General features: G+C 35.1%; 4 protein-coding genes and 5 non-coding genes across 12 annotated transcripts; 5 read left to right on the plus strand and 4 right to left on the minus strand.

Moving 5' to 3' along the window:
- Window positions 1-474: 474 nt before the first annotated feature.
- On the plus strand, window positions 475-2146 carry srz-83 (Serpentine Receptor, class Z; the record flags this gene model as incomplete). The annotated part of the gene is made up of 5 exons (NM_001026143.1): window positions 475-633; window positions 798-907; window positions 961-1240; window positions 1703-1864; window positions 1913-2146. 5 exons carry the CDS (start codon window positions 475-477, stop codon window positions 2144-2146), a joined length of 945 nt encoding a protein of 314 aa, NP_001021314.1.
- Window positions 2147-2358: 212 nt separating this feature from the next.
- On the minus strand, window positions 2359-5558 carry ced-10 (Ras-related protein ced-10; the record flags this gene model as incomplete). 2 transcript variants are annotated; one of them, NM_067962.7, is made up of 4 exons in its annotated part: window positions 5420-5558; window positions 4540-4631; window positions 4087-4272; window positions 2359-3602 (listed from the first exon to the last, which is right to left on the minus strand). In NM_067962.7, the coding sequence occupies exons 1-4, from the start codon at window positions 5522-5524 to the stop codon at window positions 3410-3412; spliced, it is 576 nt and encodes a 191-aa protein (NP_500363.1). In that variant the 5' UTR covers window positions 5525-5558. The 2 variants fall into 2 exon arrangements, with proteins under 2 accessions (NP_500363.1, NP_500362.3); NM_067961.6 differs by lacking the exon at window positions 4087-4272 and having other exon boundaries at window positions 3410-3602.
- Window positions 4990-5139, plus strand: C09G12.18. The gene has a single exon (NR_053046.1). It is a non-coding gene; the product is annotated as an Unclassified non-coding RNA C09G12.18 (non-coding RNA).
- A 103-nt stretch (window positions 5559-5661) lies between the features above and the next one.
- tsg-101 (Tumor susceptibility gene 101 protein) lies at window positions 5662-10598 on the minus strand. The gene is made up of 6 exons (NM_067963.6): window positions 10291-10598; window positions 10134-10226; window positions 9321-9553; window positions 8351-8583; window positions 7223-7516; window positions 5662-6635 (listed from the first exon to the last, which is right to left on the minus strand). Exons 1-6 carry the CDS (start codon window positions 10582-10584, stop codon window positions 6505-6507), a joined length of 1278 nt encoding a protein of 425 aa, NP_500364.2. The 5' UTR covers window positions 10585-10598; the 3' UTR covers window positions 5662-6504.
- C09G12.19 lies at window positions 9792-9998 on the minus strand. The gene has a single exon (NR_053047.1). It is a non-coding gene; the product is annotated as an Unclassified non-coding RNA C09G12.19 (non-coding RNA).
- A 2318-nt stretch (window positions 10599-12916) lies between the features above and the next one.
- unc-33 lies at window positions 12917-22633 on the plus strand (the record flags this gene model as incomplete). Of its 3 annotated transcripts, NM_001038349.4 has the most annotated exons (10): window positions 12917-12957; window positions 13009-13169; window positions 13224-13408; window positions 13471-13536; window positions 14106-14196; window positions 14306-14526; window positions 15487-15803; window positions 18998-19893; window positions 20407-20798; window positions 21409-22633. In NM_001038349.4, 10 exons carry the CDS (start codon window positions 12917-12919, stop codon window positions 21601-21603), a joined length of 2565 nt encoding a protein of 854 aa, NP_001033438.1. The 3 variants fall into 3 exon arrangements, with proteins under 3 accessions (NP_001033438.1, NP_001368216.1, NP_001368210.1); NM_001380147.1 differs by lacking the exons at window positions 12917-12957; window positions 13009-13169; window positions 13224-13408; window positions 13471-13536 and having other exon boundaries at window positions 14178-14196; window positions 21409-21603; NM_001380148.1 differs by lacking the exons at window positions 12917-12957; window positions 13009-13169; window positions 13224-13408; ... (1 more) ...; window positions 14106-14196; window positions 14306-14526 and having other exon boundaries at window positions 15715-15803; window positions 21409-21603.
- On the plus strand, window positions 17989-18058 carry M57.3. The gene has a single exon (NR_101898.1). It is a non-coding gene; the product is annotated as an Unclassified non-coding RNA M57.3 (non-coding RNA).
- On the minus strand, window positions 20843-20933 carry Y37E11C.3. Its single transcript, NR_131463.1, has one exon. It is a non-coding gene; the product is annotated as an Unclassified non-coding RNA Y37E11C.3 (non-coding RNA).
- M57.t1 lies at window positions 20850-20922 on the plus strand. The gene has a single exon. It is a non-coding gene; the product is annotated as a tRNA-Arg (tRNA).
- Window positions 22634-22661: the final 28 nt, after the last annotated feature.

Below are 22661 nucleotides of genomic sequence, written 5' to 3' on the forward strand. Positions count from 1 at the left end.
AACTTTTTTTTCTAAATTGTTAATTGGCCTCCAAGTTTGCCCCTGATTTCGAATATTTATGTGAAAAAATTCAAAAAAATTTCCCTGATTTTAAATTTCAGCTAAAGATCGAGTTTCATTTGTGCACCCATGACCTTTTCAAATGTGTGCTCAAAGAAATTCACATTGGAGCACGCTTGCTTCATCTCGATTTCCGGGAGCTAAGCAAGCGCACTCCAATGATAATTTTTTGGCGCGCATTTGAAAAAACTCATGGGGACGCAAAGTGATTTCAAGCTCAAATATAAAATCAGAGAATTTTTTTTCGAAATCAGGGGTTTGTACTTGTTTGAAAATATTTTCCAAATTTCGGTACTCCACCTTTAAACAGCTGCCAATTTTATTATTATTATTTTCTCATAGTTTCTCAAGTGCAGGTGAATTATCGCACCCCATTTCTACTCACTTTTTTTTTCAAAACCCGAGTAGAAATCAATGAACGACACCAAAATTTCAAATAACTCCGATAACATATATTTCGAAAGCATAGGAGCTGAATTTGACCTTATATCATATGCTTTTTTATTAATTAACTTAATTATATTTCCATTCTACAAGTATCTCTATGAAATCAATAGAGACCGGGACAAGAAGGTAATGGGGTTATTCAAGTAATGTCGGAAAATTAAAAAGTGTAGAAAAATTACGTCACAACTGTATTCAAGTATATAAAAACATGTATCTAAATACATTTTGCTACATTACTTGAATAACCCCATAAGTGATTTTCTGAAAATTAGTGGAAAATTTTTTGGTAGATGCTGCTCTTCCCAACAGTTCAACATTTTTACGAAATGGTGCAGCTAGCGTATTTCCTGTTTGTTTTCTCGATTATTCTCCATACGTTGCTACATGTAATTCACGAAATGTACTGTTTCAGTTTTAAAAAAACCATTTTTTAAAGAATTTTCTGATTTCCAGTGTAATAATTCGCTTTCTAATCGTTGTGATCTTTTATGCATTGTGTTTTACCATGTATCATCTTACAAAGGCATTTTATCTTACCACGTTTTTCCTGGCATTCCAACAATTTCTGGTTTTCTATTTCCCAAAACTGGAGAAGCAAGTTTCAATTATCCAGAAACACTTTTTCAAGGACGTTTGGTATTTATATATCATATTTTTAATAACAGAAGCGATACTATGGGTTCTATCAAATGGAAGCACAGCGGCTGAGGCAAAGTTTGACACATTTTCCAGTGTACGTTTAATGGAACTTTGACACCTGAAAACTATTCAGAATCATCAGATAAATTTAATTTCCCGCCAAATTATTTTCTCATAAAATCTAAAATTTCCAAGAAAAAAACTTTCAAAACCTTTTTTTACCTTTTCCGCCAAATTTGATTAGAACTTTTGAATTTCCCGCTGTAGATTAATTCAGAATATTTGGATTTCCCGCCAAAAATTGTTATATTTTCATTCAGAGTAAAATTTTTTGTAGAAAATTTAAATTTCGCGCCAAAGATTTTTCAGTAAAATTTTTTAAATTTCTTGTCAAGCTTTCTATCAGAAAAGTTGCATTTCCAACAAAAATAGTATCACAAGAAATTGGTATCTTCCACAAAAAATTTATATCTGAAAATTTGAATTTCCGCATAAACTTTTCTTTGAAAATTCTGACTGTCCCGTCAATCCGATATTACATAATTGACTATTTTAGGCAACCATCATTATTCCGTATGTCTTACAACTGTTTTCAACACTATTTTATATTCCGATCATGAGAAGCGTTAGAAAAAATGCTTACGTAACCTCTGGTCATTATTATATTCTGCAAAAGTACATTTTCTGGCAGGCAGTCACTGCGCTAATATTTGAATCGGTATTTAGTTCGATGTAATTCAATTTTATTTTTTGAACCAGTTTTCAGTTCCCAATCATATTTAGCACTATCCAGTTGTTACATGGTTCTTGTGGGTGCTCTTTTGTGGTAATCGCTACCTTAGTGAGTACTCTTATAACTCCGTTGACTATTCAAGTTCCGTATTTGGGAAGCAGAAAATGGATTGGAGATTCATCGGAAAAAATCAGTTTGAAAAGATTTATCAAAGTGATTTTGGGGATCAAGAGTTTCAGCGTCAACCCACACATTAACGATCAATGAACACACACACGTGCTTGCTGGGTGGCCAATGCCCGGGGACTAGAAAACTCCTAGAAATCTAGGTTTTCTAGGCCACCGAGAAAACAAAAGTTCGGAAATTTTTTAGGATTTTTTTCATTCATTTCTGTGTCCGATTAACAAATGTAAAAAAACTCAGAATCTGAAATTTTTGATCGAAAGTTTCAGAAAAATCTGTAATCTCTGCAACTTTTCGAATTGTTTTTTTTTCCAATTTTTCCATCAAAAAATGTTCAAATTTAAAATTCCATCATAGAAAAAAAGTGTGGTAAAATATCATATCATCATATTAAAATAGCATAATAAAAGTTGGACAAAAAGAAGAGAAATTAACAATTAAAGTAAGAAAAAAGGGAAAAAGAGCCGAGTTTGTTGTTCAAATTCACAATAGAAAAAAGAGGATTTTTGGTTGTGGAGAGAGGGTTCGTTGTGTCCTAAAAATTACAAAAAAAAATCGAAAGTTTTTGAAAAAAAGTTTCAGAAAAATTCCAAATAATTTTTCAAACAAATTCCAAAAAGTTTGAACATTTTTTAGAAAAAATCGTAGAGATTTCCAAACATTTTCAGATTTTTCGAAGAAATTTCACAAAAATTTCGAAGAAATTTCAAATAAAAAAAATAAACCGATAAAAATTAGAGAGGAAAAAGCACTTGTGGTTTTTGGGGAAAAGTTATTCAATTTTTCAGATGAAAAAAGACCTATTTCAGGTGGGAAAAGGGGAAAAGCACAAAATTATGAATGGACAAATTGAGCATTTTTCGGCTCAAAAATGAGCACAAAATATGCTGAAAATTGGGGTGGATAAGTAAGAAAAGTATCACAGCGAGTTTAAGATGAAAAATCGTTGATACAAAACAAATTTTTAGAGATAAAAATAGAGGGGGAAAATGAGAAAAAGTGTGCTGGAAATTCAGATTTAGAGAGTGGAAACGCCCAGATTTTGGACAATTTTCTGGAAAAAAATCGAGAAATTTTCGGCTGAAATTGAGCTTTTTCAGTGGAAATTTGGCCGATTTTCGGTTAAAAAAAATAGTAATTTTCAGCCGATTTGGAGCATTTCTTTGAACGGAAATCGGCGAGTTTTTTGCCTAAAAATGCTCAGTTTTTGCCAATTTTTACTCCCTAAAAACCGGTAATTTCACAGCAAAATTCATCGATAAAACAAAAAAAATCCAGATGATATATGTATATATATAGTTAAAATTGTTGTAGTTTCTGCGATTGTTTGCTCCAATTTCCCCATCTTAGAGCACCGTACACTTGCTCTTTTTGGCTCTTTGTGGCGGCGTGAGCACGGCTCGGATCGCCTCATCGAAAACTTGTTTCAGACCACGTTGCGTGAGCGCCGAGCACTCCAGATACTTGACAGCCTTGATTTCCTTTGCCATCACGTAGCCCTGGGTTTGGCTCACTGGTTGGAGCCGGCGTTCGCGGAGCCTGCAAAAAAAATTTTTTTTTTCGGAATTTTTGCAAGTTTTCTCGATTTTAAGCCAATTTTGTTTAATGTGCTTTTTTTCAAAATTTCAAACTTTTGTCCACAATTTATGCGAATTTAGTGCAACTTTTTACATTTCTTTAGCGATTTATCTTAATTTTAATTTTTTTTTCAACATTTTGAGCAAATTTCTCAAAATCTTGCAAATTTTTTTCCAAAATTTTATGTGAATGTTGTGCTATTTTACGCAACTTTTCATACAATTTTTGCAATTTTTTTTCCTGAAATTGATGCGTTTTTTCCTTATTTCTCATTTTTTTGCCGTTTCTAATGATTTTTCTAATGTTTTGGCGGTATTCCTTCAATTTTTAAGTGATTTTCTGAATTTTTATGCGCTTTTTCGAATTTTTTGGCAATTTTTCATCATTTTCTACAAATTTTTCACTTTATTCCTCAATTTTTCTCTCAAATTCTCCAAAAATCTACCGTTCAACAGTATCTCGATCCTCACGCAGATCAGCTTTCGTTCCAACCAAAATAATCGGCGTATTCGGGCAATGATGTGACACTTCTGGATACCATTTCGCACGAACATTCTCAAAACTCGCCGGATTGTTCAGGGCAAAGCATACGAGAAACACGTCTGTTTGTGGATATGACAGTGGTCGGAGTCTGCAAATTTTTTTGGTGTTGAAAAATTGATAATTGGGGTAATTTTTAGTGCAAAGTGCGAAAAATTCCATGTTTTTCGAGTTTTTCACCACAAAATAGCTTCAAAATCACTGTCATTTTATGAAAAATTGGATGAAATTTTCTAAAATGTGATATTTTCCACATTTTGATTGAGGAAAATATCACATAATCCTGAGCAATTTTTTATTGAAAAAACCCATAATCCTGAGTTTTTTCGAGCATTTTCAGTTTTCCCGCTGCCCGTACCGATCGTAATCTTCCTGTCCAGCTGTATCCCAGAGCCCGAGATTTATCGGCCGACCGTCGACCATCACATTTGCTGAGTAGTTGTCGAATACCTGGAAAAAATTTGAATTTATGGGAAAAAAGCATTTTTTTGGGAAAAAGAAGACACCTTTCATATTTTTTGCGGGAAATTGTGCGCTTTTCAAAATTTTCAATTTTTTTGTTGCAAAAAGCCTACAATTTTATTGCATTTTTAAAAGTTTTTTGAATCAAAATTTTCTAGATTTTCCGTTTAAAAAAACTGAAGTTTTTTGAAATTTTCGACATTTTTTTTTCAAATAAAAATACCAATTTTTATATGAAATTTCACCATTTTCCCAGCTTTTGGTATAAAAAATATTAATTTATTGATTTTTATGGGAACAAGTTGACAATTTTCATATTTTTCAGCAAAATTTCGCTAAAAATGTGTTTCTTAAAACGATTTTTGCAGAAAACTTTTTTATCGCATTTTGAAAAGTTTTTTGTCTAGATTTTCCGTAAAAAACGGAAGTTTTAATTTTCATACTTTTCAGTGAAATTTCACTTATTTTTTTGATTAAAAAAATGTACTTTTTAAAACGATTTTTAGCAAAAAAAATTTAATTTAAATTATTTTTTATTTAAATGTTTTATAAATCAAAATGTTCACGATTTTCAGTATTGATAATTTCACTATTTTTCCCAGTTTTTGGCCTAAAAAAATATTTATTTCAATGATTTTTGGATCAAAATACAACAATTTTGAATATTTTTTGCCTAAATTTCTTTGTTTTTTTTTTTCGATTTTGTGTCAAAATGTCCTATTTTCTGAGCCAAAAAACGTAATTTTATCTCAATTTTTGCTTTAAAAATGACTCACCGTCGGAATATATTCTCCGGGAAATGCGTTTGTGGTGTAGGATATCAGGAGACACGTTTTACCGACGGCTCCGTCACCAACGACGACACATTTGATCGCTTGCATTTGTGGGGAGCTCCGCGAGCACAAGCACAAAAAGCTGGAAAAATTGGCTTAAAAATAGCAACAAAAAAAATCTATCAAAAATATTGAAAAACCGCCAAAAATCACGGTATTTTGAGCGAAAAAATCAGAAAAAAATGGGGGGAAAAATCACATTTAAATTAAAATTTTTGTACAAAAAATAAATGAACAAAAAACCTGAAAAAGTCATCGAATTTCGAGAGAAAAGCGAGCTTTTCCCCCGGGAAAAATGGGGAAATGGGTGCAAAATTGGATATTTTAAATGGGGAAAAATCTAGAAAATTGTGTCTATAAAACGGAAAAAAAGAGAGAGAGAGAGAGAACAAACCAAATCACAACGGGCATCAAGACGGAGAGAAAGGGAGTATTAGAGAAAAATGGCGGCAATGGGAGAAATTTTGAAATGAGAAGATGGAAAAATGAGTGAAAACCGTAATTTTTTTGACAAAAAAGTCACTGAAATTCGTCGTAATTTACATGTTTCGGCTGGAAAATCGTCAAAAAAAGAAAGCTTTTTTCGAGGTAATTTTCAATAGAAGCTCCATCATTTTTAACGGGAATTATTGAAATTTACAATTTTCGGCTGAAATTAGAAGATTTAAGTGAATTTTTAACGGAAAAACATGTAAAAAACTTGAAAAATCACGGAAAAGCACCGAAATTTTGATGTTAAACAATTTTTCATCAGGAAAATAAATGAAATATGGAATTTTTAGCTAAAATCGTTTTAAAAAAATGCATTTTTCTCGATTTCTCAGCAATAATTTTAAGTTTTTCGTCAGAAAATCGCTGAAATTCCCACTTTTTATTGAAAAAAGTATTTTTCATCCAAAAATCGAGAATTTTATCGAATTTTTAGCATTTTTATGGACAATTTTTCACGATTTTCCAGTTTTGGTCAAAAAATTAGCAATTTTTTCTCAAAAATTTCCACGATTTTCAATCCAAATTTTATTTAAATTTTAAATAGGAAGACCAGCAGTTCGTCGACATTTCTGCATTGTTGCTCGGTAGATAAATTGCTCTCGGGACACGTCACGAACATGGCGGAGGTATTCGGCAAGTGTTATTTGGCGTTTTTTCAGTGATTGACCTGAAATTTTGAAGATTAGGCAAAAAAAAAATTTCTCATAAATACCATAATTTTTTTTCGTTTTTTTTTTTGCTGGATTTCGGAAAAATTTTTACACCGAAAATTTGCTGAAATTCCAATTTTCAGTCATTTTCAATAATTTTTCTATCAAATTTCCGCAAAAAAAAAACACTTTTGCTAAAATAAAACCGAAACTGATTTTTGAACGATTTCAACAAAATTTTGGAGTAAAAATGGCTGAAAATTGTTCAGAAACTTCCAATTTTTTGTAGTTTTTGTGAATTTTCTAGAATTTAAAGTCAATTTTAACTAATTTCTGTTTTTTTTCGGGGGTTTTTGAATGATTTGTAGTAGTGCTAATAGACGAAATCGTTGAAAAATTTCAGAAAAACGCTTTTAATTTGGCTTCAAATCTCTCAGAAACTTCGAAAAATCTCAACTTTAATTTAATTTTTTTGAAACATTTTCACTAGTTTTTCTTAATTTTCAACTTCTGCATTTTTTGAAAACAATTTTTGCACATTTTCCTCAGGATTGAGCAATTCCAGCTAGATTTTTCCAATTTTTCCCAACTTTTCGTTCCATACCAAGTGAATAAATGACGTCATCACATGTCAAATCTTTCGCATAATTGAGCACAATTTGTCGGTGCAACGGAAAAGCGGCATCAATTGCCTCATCAATTGGTGGAGCATCAGTGCCTCCAGCGTCTGAAAGAGCTTTCGCGAGCTCTGCTTTCTTTGCCGTATAGATTTCACAGGCGGTCTGAAGGCTGCTCCGTTGAGTTTCGAGCTCTTCGAGCATTCTTTTCAGCTTTTGCTGTCCTTCACGAAGCTCGTCGCTCGTCGTACGGATTGATGCCATTTCTGCGCTATTTGTGCCTGAAAATTGAGAATTTTTGAGAGGTTTTTTTCGGATTAAATAGAGAAAAAATACATTTCAAAAAAATTTTTCAATGTGGTTTTAAATGAATTTCAGCTTTTTAGAGACTTTTTCTTTGTGAATTTCCGCATTTTTAAAGCAAAAATCGAGTTATTTTAGTGAATTTCAGCTTTTTTCAGGCAAAGTCTGAGATTTTTCAGTGATTTTTCTAAATCCTGACGCTGTTTTTAGTGAAAATTAAATAATTCAAGAAAAAAATTATTTTATTATTACATTTTTATTTAATTATTACTTTTTTGAGGTAAAACTGTTTTTTTTTTGAAATAAAAGTGATTTCTTCATAATTTTTTTGGGCAAAAAACTTGGAATTCAATTTTTCAAGTGAAAAATGCTGAAATTTCCGATTTTGTCCTTTTTCCAACGCACTCAGAGCCAAAAATGCTCAAAATCACCAAATCTGAGCAATTTTCGAGCCGAAAAATGGCTCCAAAATCAGAATTTCAATAATTTTCTCTAAAAACTGAAAATCGCAAAGTTTTTAAGGAAAAATCGAGCTTTTTTTTTTGTGAAATTTTCGAGGCTTTTTCAGTTTAAAAGGAGAAAAATTCAGAATTTTTGGGTTTTTTCAAGCGAAAATCGTGAGTTTTGAGAGAAATTGTGACTTTTTATGTATTTTTTCTAATTTTTAGTAAAAAAGATTTATTTTATTATCATCAGAGTTTTTATCATTTTCGAGCCAAAAATGCTCAAAATCACCAAATCTGAGCAATTTTCGAGCCAAAAAAAATGCACCAAAACCAGATTTTCACCAATTTTTTCCTGTAAACCCATACCCATTCTCTCTCTGAGTTTCGCTCGAATTTTCTCCTCAACAGCCGACATAACTGATGCTCGAATTGTGTCGGCTTGAATGGTGCCACCACTACTGCTGCTCACAGATGTTTGAGCCGTTACAGGTGGTGGACGTGGTGGTGGTGGAGCAGGATTTGATGAAGCCGATGGATATGGAGATGCTCCAGAAGCTCCCATTGGATACGGTGTTGATTGGGGAACATTCATGTAGGGACTGGAAGAAGAAAAGAATTTATTGGAATTTTAAATATTTTCAGCGAAAAAATTATGGAATTTAGTAGTGTTTTTTGTCTTTTTTTTCAAAAATTTGGAAAAAATCAGTACTAAATTCTGTAAATTTTGTGTTTTTTTTCCTTATTTTTCTAGGAATTGTGCGAAAATTGGCGTTTTTAATGGGAAAAATTTATGAATTTTGGGCATTTTTGGTGCAAATGTTTAGAATTTTAACAAATTTTACATCGAAAACATCACTTTTAACGCAAAATATGGAAAATTTTACATTCTTAATGGGATTTTTTTCAATTTTTTGGTAAGTTTCAAATTGTTAATAGTAAATAAAAAATTTTGTGTAAATGTTCGAAAACAAAACGCTTTTTTTGCGTTTTTTTTCCGGAATTTATAAATTTTTGGGGTTTTTTAAACTAAATTTCAAAGAATTTTCAAGTTTTCTAGGCAAAATTGTGGAAAATAGTGCATTTGTCAAATTTAATAGGGAGTTTTTTTTTGTTAGAAAATCTTCAAATTTAGTGTTTTTTTTTTGAATTTCTGTAATTTTCAAAGAATATTGTGTTAACTTTTGTAAAATTTTCAAATTTTCAGATTTAATTTGGCGTTAAATTTTTCATTTTATGGGATTTTGCATTTTTGTGGATCATTTTCAGGTGAAAATTCTCAATTTTCGGGTGAAAATTTCCCTTAACTTTCTTTTTTTTTCAACTTTTCAGTACTAACTTATATCCCATAGCCCCTGCCGATGGGTACGGCGTAGAGCTCGGCGGGTACGGAGCAGCTCCGGAGCCCGTTGGATATGGAGTTGGCATTGTTGGCTGTGAAGATGGATATGGTGTTGGTGTTGAAGATGCAGATGAGCCAGCCGATGGATTTGTTGCTGAAGCGTTGGTTGCCGAGTTGGCTGCAGATCGGGCAAAAACTGGACATTTCTCTTGGAATACCATTGCCATCACGTGAAAAATGGCGGAAAATTAGATTTTTTTTAATATGAAAATTTGAATTTTCGATACTTTTTGTCGATTTTCATACCAAAATTGTGGCAAAATTTGAAAAAAACCGTAAGAAAATTCAATTTTTGGTGATTTTTATTGAAATTTCTGCACTTTTTGGCTTAAATTGTCGGTTTTCAATAATAAATGGGTTTTAATTGAACCAAAATTTGAGAAATTAGGCGTTTTCCGGGAAAAAGTGGTAAGAAAATCCAATTTTTTTGGTGATACAAATTAAAACAGAGAAAATCCGAGATTTTCATTGAAATTTCGGTACTTTTTGGCTCAAATTGTTGTTTTTCCGACCAAAATTGAAGTTAATTTGCTGAATTTTCAGCCGAATATGAAATTCAGGTAATTTCTAGTTCGAAATTCGAGCAAAAATGAGAAATTTGCTCAAAATGCATGAAAAATCACATTTTTCAGCTCAAAACTGGCTGAAAATTGCCAAATTTGGCTGAAAATCAGCTTTTCGGGTCAAATTTTAGCTAGAAAATCGATTTTCTCAGTCTTTTTTAAAATTTTTTTATTTCAAGGTACTCATCTGAAGAAGTCCACTGAGATCATATCCTGGAAATCTCCACTCGTTGAGGTACGGTAGAAATACTTTTCCTTCCTTGTTAACGTGCTCCGATTCCTTAATTTTATCAAAAAATTTTTTTCTTCAAATTTTCCCACTGATAATAATAAGTGACTAATACCTTAATAACCATCGTTGAAGTTGGATTGACGTAACAAATTGGTGCATAATATGGATGTGTATCCCATAGGTATACGGTAACCGGAATATTATAACATGCGCCTTTATAATATACTGGAATTGTGCCTTTCAGCCGAAATGCGGTACGACGTTTTCCGTCTGGAAACATAAATGTGTCGGTGCCCGGCGAGAGATCTTTGAACTGGCTCAGTGCTCCGATTATGTCTTTTTTCGCAGAATCTGCGTATTTTCCACCGGCACGTTGCAGGCACTGTTGTACCTGGTGGGCCGACATGAGGTAGCTGAAAATATCGATTTTTCGGGGGAAAATTTGAGGTGAAAATGTGGAAAATTACGTTAAAAATGAATGAGAATTGACTTTTTTTTTGGTGAAAATTAGTTGAAAACTCGAAAAATATGCTTTAAAAAATCTATAAAATGTCGAGAAAAGTGAAGAAAAAAAAATGATTTTCTGCCAAAAAATCCCAAAATTTTCACGAGAATTGCAGAAAATCATGGGAATTTCTTGATTTTTTCGATAAATCTACAAAAACCAGAGAAAATGAGGAAAAAAGTTTGAGTTTTTGGCAGAAAATAATAAGAATTCTATTGAAAACAAGGAATTTCTGGATTTATCTCATCAAAAATCCAAATTTCGGCAAAAATTAGCAAGAAGCCAGCAAGAAGATTTTTTCGATTTTTCGTGATACATTAGCGAAAAAAAAACAGAATTTCGACGAAGCCTAGCAAGAAATCTTTGTAAATTAGAAGGAAAAACAGGATTTTGTGCTGATTTTTAGTGAAAATCAGCCAAAAATAGCAAAGAATGGCGGAAGTACTACTGAAAATCAGAAATTTCTCGATTTTTTTTAATCCGCGAAATCCCGAATTTCGACAAAATCTAGTAAAAAATCCCCTAGAAAAAGCAATGAAAATCTCAGTTTTTTGCTGATTTTCTCAAAAAAAATCAACAAAGAACGGAGTATGAGTAATGGAGCATCGGTGGAAAAATCGAAGCCTCTAGAATTTTCTAGATTTTCGTGAAAAATCAGCTAAAAACTCAAATTTCGGGACAAATTCACCAAAAATAGCAGAAAATGGCGGAAGCACTACTACTGTACATAAGGATTTTCTAAATTTTTCATGAAAAATCCGCGAAATCCGGAATTTCGATGAATATTAGTGCAAAATCTCCGAGAAAAAAGCAATGAGAATCTCAATTTTTTGCTGATTTTTCTCAAAAAATCAGCAGAAAAAACGGAGACTGTCATCTTATGATTATTTCCTTTCTTGATGAATCATTGTTTGAAATACCGACACACCACCCGGTGTGTGTTGCGAAATAAACAAATTATTGTGTTCTTTTTCAATATAAACACAGCAATACCAGTTGACCGCGGGCGGTTTTAAACTAAAAAAATCCAATCGGAAAAAGATGCGGGAAATTCGAAAAATTCAGAGCTCCAAGCGATCCCCGATGGATGCTTGTAAATCGATAAATCGGGCGGAAACCTCTCCGGCGGACACATTGTAAGCGAGAGACGAGAGAGCGTCAGAGAAACCAATAGTGACCCCCCTCTGCGTCTCTGACATGGTATTCGTGGAGAGAGAATGAGTCAGAGAGAGAGCCGGAGACGGAGAGAAACACAGAGAACACTCCCCGGAGGCTTTCCGCCGCCGCTTTCGGGGCCATCTCACATCGATTTCGTGCCTTTTTGTGGGGATGGGACAACTTTTCTTTGTTTCTTGATGAGCTTTTTTGGATTGTTTAATTTTCTTCAGAGAGTTGCAAGAAATTTCATCTCTAAAAAATCAGATTTTTTCCTTTTTTCGGAAATTTCAGAATTTTATTTTTAGGTTTTTTATTTAAAGAAAAGTTAGGATTTTTCTTCAAAAATTTCTGAATTTTTTCTTTTTTTTGTCAATTTTCTCTAGAAAGCAGCCAGAAAATTGATCTCAATTTTGGAAATTCACTGGAAAAAATTCGTGAAAATTTTAGAAATTTCTACAGCTTTCTTATTTTTTAAATACAAACAATTTTCTCTGTTTTTTGATGTGAAATTTAGTTTTTTTTCAATTTTGGAGCATTTTTTGGGTTTTTGAAGATTTTTTTCTTTCGATTTGCAAAAAAATCGATTTTCTAAGAAAAAAAACATTAGAAAAACTAAAACATTATTTTTTGAAAATACAATATTTTTGTTGTATTTTTAGATTTTTTCCTGCAGGAATAAGATTTTTAGTCTCGTGAGAGAATTCACACTAAAAATTGCTAAATTTACATAAAATATGTGTAAAAAGCCATTTTTTCCGTAGAAAAATTTCAAAATTTATGAATTTTTCTTTAAAATTTGATTAAACCCCTGAAAAACCACTGGAAATTTTGTTTTTTCCCCTCGAAAGTTCCCCCAAAGTCACATTTTGCAAATTTCTAAAGAAGATTTACCACCGCAATTACCATAGTTAATCCGAAAATTGAAATTTTCCCGTCTTTTTTCCTCCAATCTTCATTTTTACCTCTTTTTAACCTAAAAATAATTGAAAAAACCCAATTTTTCGTTACAGAAAGCGCGCAAAATACACATTTATCACTAGAGGAGGGCCAAATAGTTGGCGGACATCACTGGAAAATGTTCCCGTTTTTAGCACCAATTCGATCAGCAAATCATGTGTAAGTTTTGCGTTTTCCGTGGTTTTTTTTTCCAATTAAATCCAATTTTAGAGAGCAACAAGGCACAAAGTACTACGTAGAAATCACATTTCTAGCAGATTCTCCATATTCTAGAGCTCCATCGAGCACTGGCACCGAGAAATCTGTAATTCCAACGCTCAGGAATCTGGATGACCTGGAGACTGTTTCTAATAAAAGTAGGAGTAGTGAAGGTTAGATTAGTCACGTTTTCCCGTAATTTTAAGCGAAGTTTTTGCCCAATTTAGGAGTGAATAAGCTAGGGAGCCGTCCGAACAGCCGAAGCTCGGCAATTGTTAAAAAGACGAGTGTGTCCTCACTGCCAACGTCGGCCCGATCCGAAGGAAAATCCTCTCCGATTCCGGTTAAAGATGCGATTCCGGCTCCAGCGCGGCACAAGAACAAGGGTCTCGAGATGTCGTCGGCAATGATGGTGGGTTTCCCGTTTAAAAAATCAAAATTCTAGCAAACTTGGTGAAAAATCGAATTTTCTAGGAGCTATTTGGTGGCGGAGGCAGCACGTCACCAGCGCCATCAAAACGAGAAAACCCAGCCGACGCGGTGAGTTTAAAAATTTTTCTAACTTCTAATGTCGCAGGATACGAAAAGTCGCAATGTTCAGGGCAAAACCACGTTGATTTACGAAAAATTTGATAAAAACTTGTGTTTACAGTAAAAAATTCTAGAATAAATCGAAAACATCCCGGAAAGAAAGAAGAAAAAATGAAAAAATAAAATAAAATAGAAAAATAAATTCAAACGTGTCCTACAGTAATCTTTGAAGGCGCATCACAATTTATATAGTCCAGGTTTCGCCACGAAAATTGTTTTTCTTTAGTTTTTAGGATTTTTGCCATTATTTCTAATGTTTTCTTGACTTTATATGTTAAAATAATTTTTATATTCCAATTTTCATTAATTTTTTATGTCAAATATACCAAAAACCAGGCAAAACTCTCTTAAACCTTCATTATCAACTACCGTAACTTTAAAGGTACACATCACTTTGCGAAACGTGGGTCTCGACGAGTTTTGTTTTTTTTTAGTTATTTTTTTGAAATTTAAAAGCCCAATTTTTGTAATTTCTAACCGATTTTCCTGCAATTTTCTTCAATTTTTTTGATTTTCAGCCATCCGATCGTGTTGTAAGCAATGCTAAACTCTCTCAGCCTGGCCCAGAATGGTTTGAAGGGTTCGAACAGATGGATATGACGGATATTGGTGAGAAAATCAGATTTTTCGAGAGAATTTGTGGTTTATAAGCCACAAATCTGTGTTTAAAACCATTAAAAATGTAGAAAATAAGTATTTATTGCAGAATTTTTTACAGAACTACCCCCCGACCCGAACTGCCCGGCGGAAAAGGTGTTGCGCGGAGAAAAATCGACGCCAGACTTCGATTCGGATTGGCAAGAAGCGAAAGAAGACGTTTTAGATCCTCAAAGCTACCCGAAAAGCTTCAACCCCGCCGAATCGCTTCCCGGTCCAGATATTGGCGCCGGCGTTGACGATGAGGAAGAGCCTGAGGCTGAAGCTCAAGAAATGGAAGAGGTTCGTGATTTATTCACGAGTTTTCCCATTTTTCTGTGTCCTTTCCATCAATTTTTGATATAGTTTAGCAAGTTTTTCGCGGCGTTTTGTTTGTTTGTGACGGAGGGAGAGAGAATTGTTTGAACAGATGTCACCTGGAGAACAATTAAAAAATTAATGTTCACTGTAATTGTTTGAAAAATCGCGAAATTTTGAGCAGAAAAAAATAGAAAAATGGTGAGAAATTCAGAAATTTCAGTGACAATTATAGGTTAAATGAATTTTCAGATTTTTTAAAAGAAAACCCCGATTTCAGGCAATTTGTTCCTAAAATAGAAATTAAAATCTAGTTTTTTTCCACATTATTGAGCAATTTTTGCTCCAACTGCCAATTATATTGCACTTTTGTTAATTTTCCAAGCGATTTTTAGTTAATTTTTTTCTCTAAAAAGCTCTAAATTTCCTAAAGCTGTCAATTTTTTTGCAAAAAGTGTAATTTTCCACTTTTCGTGGCAATTTTCAATAATTTGGCTCTAAAATAACGTTTTTAACACAAGAAAAGTCAAATTTTTCACAATTTTGAAAATTAGCTCTAGAAGTACAGTATTTTGCAGCAAAAAGCTCTTTTAATACAAATTATAAATTTCAGGCGATTTTAGCCTGAAAAATCTCCAAAAAAGCTCAAAATTTACTATAGAACTGGTAATTTTTATTGCAAAAAGCTTATTTTTACAACTTTAAGAGTGATTTTTTTCAACCAATTTCCCCAATTTTTTCAGCCAATTTTCTCTCTAAAAGCCCTAAAAATAGCAATTTTCAGGCAATTTTAGCTTGAAAATGGCAAAATTTAAACATAAAAGTGTTAATTTTCTATGTTTTTACCCAATTTTTACTCTAAAAAGCTTTAAATTCCTATAAAATTGTCAATTTTATTGCAAAAAGCTTCTCTTTTCTTCATCCTTTATCTCTTACTTTCTCCAGCCTCAATACGAATCGAAAGTGGACGAAAAAGACGACGACGACAATGGCTCTTCTTCCTCCAAAAAGGGTCATCCTTCCGAAGACGGAGATAGTACAAGAAATGGAGAGACGCCGACAGACCGACGAAATAGTGGGGCGATTGAAGAGACGGCAGACGGTGAGAGCTCTGCGCAGTCGGCTGCTGAGAAGAAGAATAGTGGAGACGACGGCAACGGAGGCGGCGGTGAAATGTCGATTTTGCTCGTCAAAAATGCTCAAATTGTCAATGACGATGCGATTTTTGTAGCTGATATTCTGATTGAAGATGGAATTATTCAGTAAGTCGGATTTTTGAGTTGAAAATTGAATTTTTCGGTCAAAAATTGACCTCTTTAATCGGAATTTTGAGCAATTTTAGTCCAGATATTGTGAATTTTCGTAAGATTTTTGTGATTTTCAGCTAAAATTTGTGAATTTTTATGAAGTTTTTTTGCATTTTTAGCCCAGAAACTGAATTTACCGCGAATTTTAAAATTTTCATTTACAAATTGTGAATTTTCATGAGATTTTTGTGATTTTAAGAAACAAAAAAGCGAATTTCAAGAATTTTGAGCTCAAAATTGAATTTTTCGGTAAAAAAAAGAGGTTTTAAGCGAATTTTCAGCGATTTGCAGCACAGAAATTGAGAATTTGTCTGAATTTGTAAATTTTTGAGTTAAAAATATAGTTTTTCCCTGGAAAATTGGTTTTTAATTTAATGTTGAGAATTTTTTAGTCTAGAAATTGTGAATTTTTCGTGAATTTTCAAGAAATTGATTGAAATTTCTGTCCCAAATACGTTTTTTTTTCTCGGAATTTAAAATTTTTATAGATTTTTACTTTTTTAAGCTAAAAAAAAACTTTTTCTTGTGAAAATTATATTAAAACCAGCCCAATATTTGGAGCTTTCAGGCCAAAAAAAAAAAAGAATTAAAATATTTTTTCTACAAAAATCCCATTTTTAACATTTTTTTCTATTTTGAGTTCAAAAATTTATTTGTTTCCCCCAATTTTCCAAAAAAATTGTCAATTTCTTAGTTTTCAGCCTCATTTTCGCTCAAATTTCGCAATTTTCCGATTCTCGAACCAATTTCGCAATTCTCCTACGCCTATTAAGCAAACGAATGCCAAGTTTTTTCCACGGAATTTCGCAATTCTCGTAGCCATTTTAATTGAATTCCTTCGCAAAAAATGGGGAAAAAGGGACTTTTCGTTGGAAAAAATCGGGAAAAAATGAGTGAAAGTGCCCGAGTTTGGGGGAAAATCCGGAAAAAAGTTGAAATTTTGTCGAAAATCTCTAAAATTCACAATTTTACCGCCGAAAATTAGTGTTTTCGCTGAAAATTTTGGGAAATTTGCCGAAAAAAGTGCTCATTTTCGAGAAAATCCATTTTTTGTTAAGGTGGCCTAGTTGTCTTGCGGCCACGGCCACTGATCCTCTTGTAAAGACGCCGAGCACCCGATTATTCGGGACTTTTAGCCTAAAGTTGGGTTATATGGCCTAGAAACGGGATTTTTCTAGACCACGGATCCAGAAGAGGCCTTTACGGCAAAAGGTCAACCCTATGACGTCATGTTGCACACATTTTCTCGATTTCTGCTCGATTTCACATCAAATTTGAGTGGACCCATGCGAAACGCGATACTTGTTTCCTCTTACGAGTTGTACGCCTCTGCGTCTCCTCTACTCGTCCGTTCTCTGATTCCTCGTCCGCCGGAGAGCCAAGTCTTAGCCTTTTTGAAGTGCACACACACACACACACACACGCCAACTGAAGGGCTCTCGGAGCCGATGTGTGTTCGTCTCCACACTTTCACTGCCCCTGGAGCACCACGTCAAATTAGAGAGCACTTCCGGGTGTCAATTTAATGGTGGAGGGAGGGGTCTTCTCAGTTGCTTCCGGAGCATTGGCCCTGGAAATGAGCAAATCTGGGTGTCAAATTAACGACAAAACCCTACTTTTTAACCTATAGCTGAGGTATATGTTGCTCCTGGAGCTCATAGAGCAGTTATCATGCAAAATTTGGTTTTTTCAAGTGTGAAAAATGAGCAGTTTTTAGTGTCAATTTCGTGACAATTTCCCTATTTTTCACGAGAACTGGGTTGCTCCGCTGCTCCTAGAGTAATATCTCTGAAAATAAGCAATTTTGGGTGTCAAATAATTAGAAAATCTTTGCTTTCCCACAAATCTCTGTGCTCTCAGCTGCTCTTGGAGCATCAACCTAAAAATGAGCGTTTATGGGTGTCAAAATTGCTCCAGCGCAGCTCTCGGAGCATCATTGCAAAATGAGCACTTCCGGGTGTCAATTTAGTGGTGTATCTCAAAATCTCTGAACAAATCCGGCATGACACGAGCAGATGGAAGACGCCTTGCTAATGCGTATTTGATTGATTACCGCCCGGAACAAGAGGGCCTCGTCATCGCAATTAGCCACTGGTTTAAAGGAACATGCGATTTTGGGAGAAAGCGGGGGGGGGGGGGGGGGCTAATCGCTAATTAGACAGACGAGGGAGAAAGGCGGAAAGCTGATGTCAAGGACAGGTGCCCCGGTCACTAGTTCACCGGAAGGTACTTCATCCCGTTTTTGAAAGGGATTAGAAATTTGTCGACTTTAGGCTACGTGGCCGCGAAAAAGTGTATGGAGAAAGTTCGGCCACACATGTGTCAAGATAGCTTGCACAGACTTCTGGCCTTCCTCATTGCATTTCCCGCGCTCTAATGACAATCGCCTGGCGGACAACGCGTGGGAAAGTGGACCAAGCCTCTACGCGGCACGCAACGCGCCATAAATCTAGCCTCGGCCGTGGCCTAATTCGGCAAATTCCCACAGAATTTTATGAAAATTCGGAGCACTTGCGTGTTACTTTCACGTGAAAAACGTTAGAATGAGTGTAGTCGATTTACTCAGCTGTCGTGTACTCCCGGAGGAGAAAGATTGTCAGTTTTTGGCCAAAATTCTTGAATTTTGCATGGTTTTTGTCTAAAACTCTATTAATAAGAGATATAATGGCAGTTTACATGTTACTTACAATGAAAAATCAAGCTATTTTATCAACAAAACACTGTAAACTCCTCTTCTCCACGAGGAGTACACGAGCTGCGTAAATCTACACGACTTCCGAAAAACATTTTTTGTGAAAAATTGGAAACTAGTGATCATTTACCACTGATTTTCAAAGAAAAGCGTTGTTTTTCGAAATTTTCTTGCAATTTTAATGCAAATAGATCAAGAATCGATGAAAAAACACAAATTTCACAACAACAAAAAAAAAACAGCCAGTGACACGAAAAATGCGGAAAAATCAAGAAAAAGCTTGAATATGCTCAGAAACTATTATATATCTATTTATATCTGAAAAATTTGAAAAATAATCAAAATTCAGTTGAAATTTAGAAATTTCACTGCAAAACCTCTGAAAAAGCTGTAAAATGCGCGAAAATCCCCACAAAAAAAAAGCCAAAAACCCCTTAAAATCCTTATTTTTTTCCAGAAACGTCGCCCCAAACCTCGAAGCTCCAGAAGGCGCCGAAGTGCTCGACGCCGCGGGAAAGCTCGCCCTTCCCGCCGGAATCGATGTCTACACTCAGGTCACCGATTCTTCCGTCGATGATCTCTCGACTGGCTGTAAATCTGCAATCGCTGGCGGTACCGGAACCATCGTTGAAGTCGTTCGGCCACGTGGCGCCGAATCGGTGGTCTCGGCTGTTAAGCGGGTGAAAAATCAACTGGAAAAGTCTGGAATCTCGTGCCACGTGGCACTTTCTGTGGCGATTACGGATTTCTGTGAGCAAGAAATGTCGGAGCTCGTGAAAAACGAAGGAATCAATAGTTTTGTGCTCGACGGTGTCTCCCTGACAGACGATAAGCTCCTTGAGCTCTTTGAGCACGTAAAACGGCTCGGAGCCCTAATCCGTGTAGTCCCGGAGAACAAGTCGATCGTCGCGATGCTGGAGAAAAAGATGCTGAAGCTCGGAGTCACTGGGCCCGAAGGCTTCCCACAGTCGCGGCCTGAAAGCCTGGAAGCTGATAGGGTTAGCGGAGTCTGTGTACTCGGGAATCTGGCTTCCTGTCCGATTTCCATTGTGCAGGTCTCGTCAGCAGACTCTCTGGCGGCGATAGAGAAGGCCCGGGCTTCAGGAGCTCTGGCTCACGCTGAGATTGCATCGGCTGCTGTGACGGCTGATGGCTCGGCACTTTTCAGTCAGGATTTGAGATTTGCGTCGGCTCATCTGACGGATGTTCCACTGAGACGTGGGGCTCCGGATCGGATGATCGGAGCACTTTCGACGCAGCCTCTGGTGGTTTGTACGTCCGGACATCGGCCGGTCAACTCGGCGACCAGAGTAGCGGCCAAGGATTTTGCCATCGCGCAGAAGGGATCTACGGGTAAAAATTGAGATATTTTGCAATTTTTTTGCAAAAAAAAAATGACGGATTTTGTTTAATTTTCGTGTTTTTTGCCAATATTCCAAAATTATTTTCCACAAAAAATCCCGGAAATCCCCTAAAATTTCATGTTTCTGAATCCCCGGAAGTGATTTATCTAATTTCGAAATTTTCACATTTTCTAGTCCCCACTGTAAAAAAACGCTTATTTCCGAGATTTCAGATCACCGAGAATAAATTTCCACAAAACTTAACAGAGAAGTGGGCGGGCCTTCACAGGCCCCGCCCACAAAATGGACAATTTTGCAGTTTTTCTCTCAAAATTGAAGAAAAACTTGAATTTTCTCGATTGTTAAAATTTTAGCGACATTAAAGGCGCATAGAAAGTGGCCACGCTCACAAAATGGACAATTTTCGATTTTTCCTCAAGAACGGAAAAAAAATCGAAATTTCTCAGTTTTAATGGCTTAAAATCAACATTTAAAGAAAAAATCGTTTTTTTTTTTTTTGCAGGAGCCGAAGAACGCATGGCAGTCGTATGGGAACGGGCGGTACGAAGCGGTCGAATCGATGCGATGCGTTTCGTGGCGGTCACCTCAACGAACGCTGCGAAAATGTTCAATATGTACCCGAAAAAGGGCCGAATTGCAGTCGGCGCCGACGCTGATCTCGTAATTTGGGATGCCAGTGGAAAGCGAGTCCTCGAGTCGAGCCGAGCACAGAGCTCACAGGAGAATTCGATGTACGACGGGCTCACTGTGCATTCGGTGGTGACGGCGACGATTGTTGGCGGAAAAATTGCCTATCAGAATGGAGAAGTTCGGGAGGCACCGGTAGCCGGAGGTTTTCTGCGTCTCTCGCCAAATTCTCCCTATCTCTTCAGTATGGTTGGGCAGAGGGATAAGGTAAGCAGAGTGTAGTAATGTAAACGGCATTGAGAGTAGCGAGTGGTGTCTGGCCGCGTGGCGCAATGGATAACGCGTCTGCCTACGGAGCAGAAGATTGCAGGTTCGAATCCTGCCGTGGTCGAAACTTTTTTGTGGGGTCTTCGATCACGATTTGGACTTTTTATTTTTCTAAATCAGCTGCAAATGTGCTTTGTGACGACATTTGTGCCTGAAATTGTATTACAACTGATAATTTTCTCAGAAAATTGAATTTTTCAAAACAAAGCTTTTTTTTTTGGAAAAACTTTGATAAATAATTTGAAAAAAAGTTGTTTTTTCCGAAGTTTTCCAAAAATTTACTTTTTCTGGAATTATTTTATGAAAAAAATTTTGAAAAATTGATTTTTCCGCTTATTTCGAAAAACCGAATTTTTTCTTAAATTTTCAAAATTTTACTTTAAAAATTGAGTTCCCAAACAATTTTTAATAAAAATGTACCTTTTTTGAGATATTTTGAAAAAAAGTTTTCAAAAAATAAAAAAAAAATCCTTTCGATTTTTTTTCAAAAAACGGCAGGCAGGCATGGCGAAATATCCCGCAAAAAAATCTAATTTTTCTCGTTTTACAGTTCGCCAACGTGGAGCGTGTCGAACGAGAAGCCTCCTCACAACAACAAAAACCCCAACAAAACGGTCACCACAAGAATTCGGGAGATTTTGATCGAAATCGCACCAAAGTAATGGAATCTTCCATCGATTTTGGCGGCTCCGCGGCGAATCGGCCCAGGAATCCACCCGGCGGACGGACTACAGGGTTTTGGTAGCCCGAAAGCTCCTCGAAAAATGCCAAAAATTCATAATTTACTATTACTAGTCATAATTGTATTATTCTAATCCATGTTTCCCCCTCCACAAAAAATGAGCTTTTTCTCCAAATTTCCTTTTTCCCATCGAGAGGAAAAAGATATTATCACCGCAGAAAACAATTTTAAAAACATTCCACTTTATTTTTAGTATTTATTTAAATTTTTGGCGTTAAAATCATGTTTTTCGACTTCAAAATGCTCCAAAATCACTCCAAAAATTCGAGAAACGGACAAAAAATTCAGTTAAAATCTGAATTTTTTTCTGAAAAATAACGTGGTTTCAGGTTGTCCCATCACGGTGTGATCTACAAAAATGCGGGAAATGAGAGAAAACTCTCGAATTTTTTGTAGATCAAACCGTGATGGGACAACCTGAAACCACGTGAAAAATTCGAATTTTTTTTTGCTAATTTGCCTGTTTTTCGGATTTTTTTTCCCATTTTCACTACGACAATCTGTATTTTTGAGCCATTTTTTTGAGTATTTTAACGTTGAAAAATCGTATTTTGACGCTAATATTTATTTTACTTTGTAATAATTTATAATTACACCTGCATAATTTTTTTCTTTTTTTCTATGAGCTTGTATTGATCTTTTTCGCATTTTTTTTGTACCCCTTCCCCTCGTTTTTAATGTCGATTTTTGCTAGGTGGCCGCGAAATTGTAAAAAATCGGTCATGTGTCGATTTACGCAGCTCGTGTAGTCTGAAAATCTGAAAATTCTCATATTTTCGTTTAAAGTTGGTTGAAAAATAGAGAATTTTACATGAAAACTGAATAATTTGAGAGCAAAAAAATTTAATTTTAACTGTTTTGCAAAATTTCGACTGAAATTCATCTTTATTGCAGCAAAAATTGCAAAAAATCAAGCATTTCAGTCACAAAAGCTCCGCATAAATCGACCTAAAACACTTTTTTCGAACCACATGGCAAATGTCGATCCCTTCCCCCAACTTTACACATAAATAAAGGAATTTTATGGGCTAAATCTAGACTTTTAAACAGATAAAAGTTGC

The sequence above is a fragment of the Caenorhabditis elegans genome, chromosome IV, assembly GCF_000002985.6.
Source record: "Caenorhabditis elegans chromosome IV".
NCBI classification, from domain to species: Eukaryota; Metazoa; Nematoda; class Chromadorea; order Rhabditida; family Rhabditidae; genus Caenorhabditis; species Caenorhabditis elegans.

Bases quoted from the DNA above. Each gene is read 5' to 3' on its own strand.
- tsg-101 (NM_067963.6), bottom strand. From the start codon at position 10,584: ATGTCGGCCCACCAGGTACAACAGTGCCTGCAACGTGCCGGTGGAAAA. The intron at 9,554-10,133 runs ATGAGTACCTTG...GCCATTTTTCAC, and splicing joins ATCTCAGTGGACTTCTTCAG to GTGATGGCAATGGTATTCCA. The intron at 8,584-9,320 runs GTTAGTACTGAA...TTCTTCTTCCAG, and splicing joins GCAGGGGCTATGGGATATAA to TCCCTACATGAATGTTCCCC.